General features: G+C 47.8%; 1 protein-coding gene across 1 annotated transcript in view; it reads left to right on the top strand.

Annotated features, from left to right (window-relative positions):
- Positions 1 to 5,472, top strand: part of INSR (insulin receptor) — a gene marked incomplete at its 5' end in the record, with an annotated part of 51,614 nt that extends 46,142 nt beyond the window's left edge. The window contains 8 exons of the mRNA XM_082011072.1: positions 165 to 264; positions 527 to 594; positions 820 to 1,049; positions 1,371 to 1,481; positions 1,560 to 1,719; positions 2,558 to 2,687; positions 2,886 to 3,020; positions 4,604 to 5,472. Of these exons, the coding sequence (XP_081867198.1) occupies positions 165 to 264; positions 527 to 594; positions 820 to 1,049; positions 1,371 to 1,481; positions 1,560 to 1,719; positions 2,558 to 2,687; positions 2,886 to 3,020; positions 4,604 to 4,958 (1,289 nt within the window). The 3' untranslated portion in view covers positions 4,959 to 5,472. The remainder of the gene's footprint in view (positions 1 to 164; positions 265 to 526; positions 595 to 819; positions 1,050 to 1,370; positions 1,482 to 1,559; positions 1,720 to 2,557; positions 2,688 to 2,885; positions 3,021 to 4,603) is intronic.
- Between the last annotated feature and the right edge of the window lie 3,773 nt (positions 5,473 to 9,245).

Genomic DNA, 9,245 nt, shown 5'->3' on the forward strand with positions numbered 1-9,245 from the left:
GAACAGCAGTTTCAGTTCGCATTCTGACCAGCCCCACGTTCTGGATCTGAAAGAGCCTCTAGTTTCATGTTTGTCCCAATTTATTCAAAGGGGAGATTTTACTGAGGAAAAGACTTGGATTTTTGGACCTGTATAATATCTCCGGCTCTCTCTTTCTCTCTTAGTGAATGCTCAGCCTAATATTGCTGTTATAATTGTTCCGATTATTTTTGCCATAATAATTGCTGGAATTATTGGAGCTGCTTACGTGCTTGTGAAAAAGAGGTGAGTGCAATTTTATGTTGTTTCCACCAGAACAAGCAAAACTTGTATCCAAAGATTTTGTTCACTTATTGGAAGTAACTCTGTGTTTGTTTTCTAATTTAGATAATGATTGCAATGTTAATTTAGTTTAGGAAATATTTTGTGCCTTTGGAAATTGGGACAGTTTGTATTTGCTGCATGCTTTGGGAATTAATCAAACTGCTTTCAGTTCTAATGTGTCAAAGACTGCAAATGTGCTGAAGAATTTGTGTTTCTCTTCCAGACAAACCGAAGGACCAACTGGACCCCTCTACGCGTCCTCTAACCCTGAATATCTCAGCGCCAGCGATGGTGAGAGCAACGAGGGCTTTCTTCACAGTGCCTTATTTCTCGTGTGGTGATTCAGGCAGCGCAGCAGTATGGCATTGGCATTACGTTTATGGAGTTTTTCTAGTCTTTTTTTTTTTTTTTAATTTACACCCATAGTATCCTGTGGCAGTGCTACACGAGGCTGCTACAGAAACGTCTTTCAAAAGATACTCGCTCAATTCGGAAACGTTTCTCTCTGCCCAACAGTCTACGTCCCCGATGAATGGGAGGTTCCACGAGACAAGATCACTCTCCTCCGAGAGCTGGGACAGGGCTCCTTCGGCATGGTGTATGAAGGAATCGCCAAGGACATAGTGAAGGGAGAGCCGGAGACTCGCGTAGCTGTGAAAACTGTTAACGAATCGGCCAGCCTCCGCGAGCGCATCGAGTTTCTAAACGAAGCTTCTGTGATGAAAGGGTTCAGCTGCCATCATGTGGTAAGCATCGCTGGGTGCCCTGGACGACTAGCAAGTCCCATCACATAACTAATAGCTCTTTAGCGCTTTCAGAGCTTGACGTTCAGCTTACAAAAGCAGGCCTTCGGCAGAGGCACTTGATCAAAAAGAGCTGGGATCTTTCCATGTCCTATTTTATAAAACGCATCTCTCGGTGCTTCTCGGCATGGTAGGGCTTTGTGGTGCTGCTCTGAGCTCTTGTTTGCGGCGTGCTGGCTTTGCTGTATCCACCTGTGTTCATAGCTGGGCTCTGCCCAGTGTGCTTGGACACAGCCTTGAGGGAATTTCTCACTTATTTTCCAGGTTCGCCTCCTCGGGGTGGTCTCAAAAGGGCAACCCACTCTGGTGGTCATGGAGTTAATGGCACACGGAGATTTGAAAAGTTACCTTCGCTCTTTGAGACCTGATGCTGAGGTAAAGACAGGGGAGAGGGAGTCTGTTGTGCAACAGACTAACTTGATTTGATTTTTAATACTTCTTTACTTATTGTAGAACAACCCCGGTCGACCACCACCAACACTGAGAGAAATGATCCAGATGGCTGCAGAGATCGCCGACGGCATGGCCTATCTGAATGCCAAAAAATTTGTTCACAGAGATCTCGCAGCTCGTAACTGTATGGTTGCAGAAGACTTCACTGTAAAAATCGGAGGTATGTAGCGTGCGATCAGAAGATAATTCTGTGGGTCGTATTTGTGGTAAAGGCAAATCTGTGAAGCCCAAGACCAATGCGGCAAACACAGGTGATTTTCACTGGCTCCCTTTAGAAATGCAGCAAACTTTCCTCTCTTTCTTCCCTGTGAAAGAATTGTGTGGACTTCAGTAAGAAAATAATCTCCCTTAGAGCCAGAGCAGCTTTTCACCTCCTCTATTCTCAAATCTCTATCCAAAAAGTGTATTGCCTTTCCAGCCTGAGCTGCCTAGGGTTAGCTCGCTGTTCTTTGCTTTCCTGAGAATTATGACAAAGAAGGTGTTGGGTACAACAAACAGACTTGATAATCCTATCATTAGGTCAGGTGCCTTTTAAAAGTCATTTGTCTTCCACAAGAACCAGTTTTTAACCCAAACCCTTTCAGAAATAAGTAAACATAACATTTAAAAATAAACCAGAACTCTACAGTGTGGTAGTTTTTTTCAGACCTCTTTGGACTTAAAGCCAAGCCAGTGGGATCTCAGGGCAAAGAGAGCTCTGTTTTACTTAAAGAGGATGAATAAAAATAATGTTTAGAGTAGAAGCTGTCATGAAAAATTTTAACTCTGGAGTCTCTATCACAGCTCTGTAGGGAAAAAAAAAATACAGGGAAAAGGAAAATGTTTTGGATGTTGATCACAAAGTGCCAAATGACTGCAGGGTGGGCCATAGGAGGAGGCTTACTGGGTGTGTGAAAATAGCCTGGCGTCAGGGAAAGGAAACATTCACCTGGAGATGTTGCACAGTAAAAGTAGCCTGGAAGGAGAGACATTTAACACATCCCAATTGCTTTTCTCAGATTTTGGCATGACCAGAGATATCTATGAGACAGATTATTACCGTAAAGGAGGCAAAGGTCTGCTGCCTGTGCGGTGGATGGCACCTGAATCGTTAAAGGATGGTGTTTTCACTGCTTATTCCGACGTGTGGTAAGTTGTACTCTGCAATCCCAGATGGATTCTAGCTCAAGTTTTAACACACATGGTTTAAACTGTGACTTGCCGACTTCCTCAGAGTACAGACAAAACAAAAACACTGTTTTGAAACCCTCTTCTTAAAAAATAAGATTATCACTTGTAAATGTCCAGGATGTTTTATTCTCACCAGGGGACTTCTCTCTTTCGTAGGTCATTTGGTGTTGTCCTCTGGGAAATAAGCAGTTTAGCGGAGCAGCCGTACCAGGGACTCTCCAACGAACAGGTGCTAAAGTTTGTAATGGATGGAGGATACCTGGATCAGCCGGACAACTGCCCGGAGAGGCTGTAAGTAGTAAAGAAGGGGACAGTCGACCAAGCTGCACTCTTAGCTGAAGTGTGGCCAACAAAGGTGACCCCACGTGTGGCACCTCCCTGTTGGGGAGGGACAACACAGACTTTTGTGAGCCACCTCTCACAGAAATTCAACTGATGCATCCGTAGTGATCCAGGAATCAAAAACCTGAGCCAGCCTATTTCACTAGAAGGGAAATTAAACCAACTTGGACCTTACATTGTGAGTACAGAGTCAAGAGGAGGAAGAACAAAGCACAGGAAAAGCTTTAAAATTCAAACAAGCACTGTCTCGGTTGCCCCAAACAAAATGTTTTTCCTCCACTCCAGACTAGTGGATGGCAGTTGGCTTATGTCACGTGGCAAAGCCCGGCCACCGTCTGCATCCACGTGGCTACGGAGGCTGCAGAGCAGCTCGTTAATCCAAGGTCTGATGAGGTTTTCTGTAATTCATCTCTCTATACTGCATAAATAGTCTTGAGAATTACAGCAGATTTTTACCGCTGATTTTCGGAAATCCAATTTATGGCTAATGAGGAGGGAGAGGCAGGAGAACGCTCTGCTCGGCCAAGAGCTGCTTTTCATGTCCGAGGCCTTTTCATTTCTGTTGCAAATTCATTGCCCCCCTTAAAGTACAAGGCTAGGCTGCCTGCAAGGTTAGGGAGAAAAGAGGGCACTGTGAAGACGGTGGAAAACACCTCGCGGAGGTGACGAACTGAAGGCAGACGTTCTCCTGCGCCGGGGTTAAGGGTTGCTGGCCGCAGCTGCTGGTGACGTTTACTGTCTGGAGGTTGCTGCATCCCCAGGTCTGCAGCACGGCTGCCTACCCAGACGCTCCCTAAGCTGCTTCTCCGAGTAATTAAAAAAAATCCCGTTGCTAAGTGTTTAACCTGAGCTAGGGCGTTTTGACAGAAGGGTGTAAGGGGCCACTGCCAAAGCAGCGTACAGCAGTGAGGGGCAACCCCAGACCGCTTCTGGCCGAAGCAGCACTTCCAGAGTCAAAAATAAACAGGTTTTGTCAGTATCCTTATGGAAAAAGCCTGCTGTCCTGGACATTTGTGTCTCGTGGCCAGTTACAAACTCCAGTTGGAAACTTTATTTGTACTTGGAAGTTCTTTCTCTGTGGTGTCTGATAACGTATGACCTCTTGCCACAGCCTTTCTTTGGGGGGGGGTGTTTACAGCCTCCTATTTTCCTTGAAGTTTAGGAGCTTTGTTATCTTTCGGGCTGTGAGTTAAAATTAAAATTGAATGAATGAAATAATTGTGACCTGGCTATAAGAGTGTGTACGCACACACAGAGTACGTGAACGGCAGCCCTGTTTCCTTCGGAAGCAGAGTTAAGAACAATTGAAGGAATTGGAAGGAATTTTTGATCTAGACAGAAATAGAGAAGAAGGAGTGTCAGGATCTACAGGCCAATATGGAGACTGGAAAGAGAACAAACGACTCGGTCGGAGCGTCAGAGGGGTGGTGTGGGTGGGGGTGGTCTGACATGGGTATGGTCTCGGCCTGTGCCAGCCCTGCCTACGTGAAACCGTTTCTTCCTACCACTGACTCTGGTTTGCCCTGATCTAGGCACAACCTGATGCAGATGTGTTGGCAGTACAACCCTAAAATGCGCCCCACCTTCATCGAGATCATCGAGATGCTGAAGGAGGACTTGCACCCCAGCTTCCACGAGGTCTCGTTCTTCTACAGCGAGGAGAACAAACCTCTGGAAACGGAGGAGTACGAGATGGACTTTGAGAACATGGAGAGCATTCCCCTCGATCCTTCGTCGTACTCGCAGAGGGACAAAGTCCTGGGGCGAGACAATGGACCCTCCATGGCCCTCAAGGGGAACTATGAGGAGCACATACCTTACACTCACATGAACGGTGGCAAGAAAAACGGGCGGATTCTCTCCATGTCCAGGTCAAGTCCTTCCTAACGCTTCCTGTTTGGCCCAAGAGTTGTGTCTGCTTTTTTCCCCTCCACAAATCTCAGGACTCTTGTTATTGCTGCCACAGTGTATGACACACATCTACAAACTCTGCAGATTTTTAATCATCTTATGATTAATACTTTTTTTTTTTTTTTTGCCAAGTTGACTGGTTGTCAGTGGACTTATCTGTGAAGATAAATGGAAGAGGTTTCCATGGCTGCTGTCCCTTCTGTAACCATGGTTTCAAAACAGGAAGCGACTGTGTAAGTTAAACTGAAGGAGAAGCATCCACGTTTGCCAACAAAAGACGTGAAGTTTGCCGGTATCTGAGCTACAGCGTTAACGGTGCGGAACAAAACTTCTGCAGGACAAAAGCATTTCCAGTAGAATTCCAGGCTTTCAGGCATACTTTTCCCTACAGCTGAAGGATTCAACACATCAGTCGGACGCGCCAGATCCTCAGATTGACCAATAGCTGCTGCTTTCATACTTTTAAAATGGGTTAAATCCCAGGGGTGCGTGTGTGTGCAGTATATATATGTGGGGTGTATATGTATAGCAAAATATACACTTCTTTTTTTTTGTACATAAGTTTTGTATGTTCTCACAGAAGCTTTCCTCTTCTCGCAAGTGTGTACTTCTCTCTCTTCCCCATTTCCCTGGAGTGACTGAATCCTAAAGAGATTATTTTTATACTAAAGACTCTTGGGAGTAGGTTTTCTCTCATTAACAAATGAGGAAAATGTGCTGGGAGCCAAAGGAGCAGAAATCTGAGATTTGTGGGTACTTTCAAGACCAAACGAAGCAGGAGTGAGTCCCCTGACCTGAGATACGGAGTTTTCTGTCCTTACAGCATTGAGTATATATATTGTTTGTTGTAACATATTTAAAAATGTCTTTAGTGTAAATTTTAACTTCATATAAATTATTGACTGTTTATGATCCTTTCGGGGAGGGGGAGAGTTTGGGGGATTGTTTGGTCTTAAAGTGGTCCAAAGATTTCAGAATGAACTAATTTTAGCCGATGACCCTTTCAGGAACTATGAAGCACGTGTTAAGTTTATACTTGACGAGGCTTTTCTGATACAGCTTGGTGATCGATGCGGTGCGGTCAGCTGGCTCCAGTCGAAGCCCTGAGATAAAGTAGTTGGGACTTCACTTGGTTCTCGGGGGTGAAGGACACCAGAACATCCCGGTCCCGAGTCCCGCTACCCCTTTGCCCCCGCGTCCCTTGCTTTGCCTTCTGTGCGCGCCGTGCGGCGGAAGCAGCCGGCAAGAGAGGCCGAGCAAGAACTCGAACCGAAAAAAGAGACACTAAAGCCAATCTAAAGTGGGGAGAGCGCAAGGCTCTTGGCTCTGCACGTCAAGCAGAAGCTGAACGTGACTGTGGTTAGCTACCCGCTGCCTGTCTGCTGCTGCTCAGGCGTCTGGCCCTTCAATGTTTTCCTGATACCCGCGCCGCGTCCTGCACGCTTCCCAGGACGGGTGCGTCGGACGGGTGCGGTGGCCGCTGCTTTCAGCTCTTCGGGATCTCAACTTCCATCTTCTGGACTGTGCTTTGGTTTGCCGCTGTTTGCCTGAAAGACAGAGCCGAGTAGCATAAAATGTTAGAAAATAATCGTGAAGCTAAACAGGTCTGGTAGTGGTGAGGGAGGGTGCTGGCAGGGAGAAGCGCTAAAGCAAGAAATGAAGATTATCCGTGTCGCAGGCCCTTGTCGTACAGGAGGTGGTTTTAAGAGGGGAGAGAGATGCTCGGTCCTTGGCTTCTCCTCCTGGAGAAGCCCACGAGCCAGTTTGTGCTCTCTGCCAGGAGAAAACGAGGTTCTCCCGACTCGGTGAGGGCGGCCGCCACGCTGGCGTGTGGCTTTATACTCCAGCCCAGTCGGTGCTGCTGATTTTTCCCTGTAAGCGATGAAAGGGGCTGCGGTTCGTAGGGAAGCGCCTCTCTGAGCCCGCCCCGCTCGAGCCGTGCGGTAGCCAACGGGGAGGATGACGGACTCTGCGCCACCAAATCTGGTTTGGACAAAAGTGGAGGGGACAGGTTGCTCGCGAAGTTGGATGGAAAAATAATACGGTCCAGCCGTGGGTAAGAACCTCCCATTTCAAAAGGCCTCGTTTACATTTCTTCTGCTTTACAAAGTAGTAACTGTTTAGCAGCTCTATACTACACTGCAGGAAAGAAGACATATTCTCACACTTTTCTAAGGCAGAGAGGTTTTTCTTATGAGAATTTTTTAATTTATTTTAATATATAAAACACTGTAAAAAAAAAAAAGCAACCAACAAACAATTTGTTTTCTTAAACACACAGAACATATAAATTTGTATCCGTGAAATCTTGGCAGGTGGATGTGGTGGGATTATTTTTGTCCTGTTCTGGTGCAGTCTACCTCAGTGTTTCTTAAGGATGATTTTAATACTACGCACCTCTAACCCTGTTTAAATATTCTGGTCTGGACCTATTGTGGATCAGAGAAAATCAATATCGGCTGATTCCAATGCTAGGGACCATTCACCCAAGGGAAGGGGTAGGAGAACGGCTTGTCACTGTTTATCGCTAATCTGAGCAGTAGTGACCAAAGGAATCGACTCACAAATTTGGATCTGATATCCTGATATCATCCTCTTAGTTCTGTTGTGATTTAAAAAAAAAAAGCCAAAACCAAACCAACAAAAAAAGCCATTTGAATGTTTGAACTTTAGTGAACTAACAACCTGAAAGGAGTAGACCACTTTCCTTCTGGAGCAGCATTTGCCAGCGTGGACCAGGGACTGTGACCTACTCTTGTTGTTGGGGTTGGATCGGGGTCTCGGTCACTGTCCTCGCTGTGCACAGGTAACCCGGGGTCCTGCCGGTGGGATGTGACCTCCTGAAATAAACCTTGCCCAGCTTGTCCTTGGTTTGGTAACATTTTAAATTGCAGCGATGGCAACTGTGGGAATAGAGGATCTTCTGTAGAAACAAACAGGGGGACCTTGTGTTGGGTCTGGCTTTTAAACGTAGTCGATCTTGGTTGGCCCTCTGCGTACGCGTGATTCGCAACGCTCGGGTCGCCGAGCAAGGGAGTACGTGCTTTGCTTTGTGGACAGGCAGTCCATTCGCACGGCGCGTACGGTCATCTTCAGTCCGCGCCACGCGGACCAATTGTTTATACCCGAGGCCGTGCGTAAAGATTATTCCCGTCATCCTTTCTACCTTGTGCCGAGGGTGAGGAAGGGCGTATGGTACTAGCGGTGAGGATATCGTTTTTTCCCCTTTTTAAAAATAAAATAACACTAGCGGTCACCGCTCATGGCTGTTAAAGATCGCGCTCACTTAACTGTAAAGTTAGGAAGAATAAATGAACATCGTTTGGAAAGCCCAGCTCTCACTTCTGGAAAATCCTTCACTCTCAGCCCACAGCTGACACTTTGGTCTCCGCTGTTGGAAGATCCTCGCCCTGGGGATGCCAAAATCCCTCACTTGGATCTGGCCGATACCCGTTCAGAGATGCCGGGCGTTGCCTACAAGTCGAGATCGCACGTGCCAGACGAAACCTTCTCTACGTGGGGTGTTGCGAAGGCCTCCTGCCCAGGAGAAGGTGTGCTGTGCCTTCGCCGGGGAGCTGCCGCCGTTCGCTCCGGCGAGATCCCCGTCGGGGCGAGAATACCGCGGCAGCAGCGCAGGCGCTCGCCGCCGCCGAGGAGGAGCCAAGAGGTGGCACGGGGAAGCGGGGGGAACGGCTGTGCCGGGCAGCCGTGACCGGCAGGTGGGAAGCTCTTTCTTTTCTTGAGGTAGCATTTGTTGGAGGGTTGGATCCTGCCCTTTGTGGGCAGAGGACGTCCCGCACGGGGCAGCAGGACAGACCCTTCAACCCGTTCCGGGGCAGCCGTAGCCTCCCGTGCGTGGTCTGGGGACGCGGAGGGCACCGGCAAGTACCCGGAACTTCGCTACCCCGAAAGCTGCCAGAGCAGGAGACGTAACGACCAGCTTGCTGCGCTCTGCTGCGTTTTCGCCGAGCAGAGGTTTGAAGCGTGAGACTGGAGAGGTTTCTCGGAAGCGTTTGTCCGTTCAATTCCATTGCCACCTCCTGAAGGCCTCCGGCAAATCTGGCCCTTCCCTTGCGGGGCAGCGCAGCGTCGCAACGCTTGGCTGCGAGGTCGGAAACGTGTCTCTCGGCTGCTTGTAAATACTCTATTGTGTCGTAAAATAGAAGAGCTGATAATGTAAAACTCTCGTGCCAGCACTGGGTGGGGAAAGGCGATAGGAACTAGACCACGCCGCAAGGAGGGTGTTTTCTGTTGATGTAAAGC

The sequence above is a fragment of the Phaethon aethereus genome (assembly GCF_964289735.1).
Source record: "Phaethon aethereus genome assembly, chromosome: 26".
Lineage (NCBI taxonomy): Eukaryota > Metazoa > Chordata > Aves > Phaethontiformes > Phaethontidae > Phaethon > Phaethon aethereus.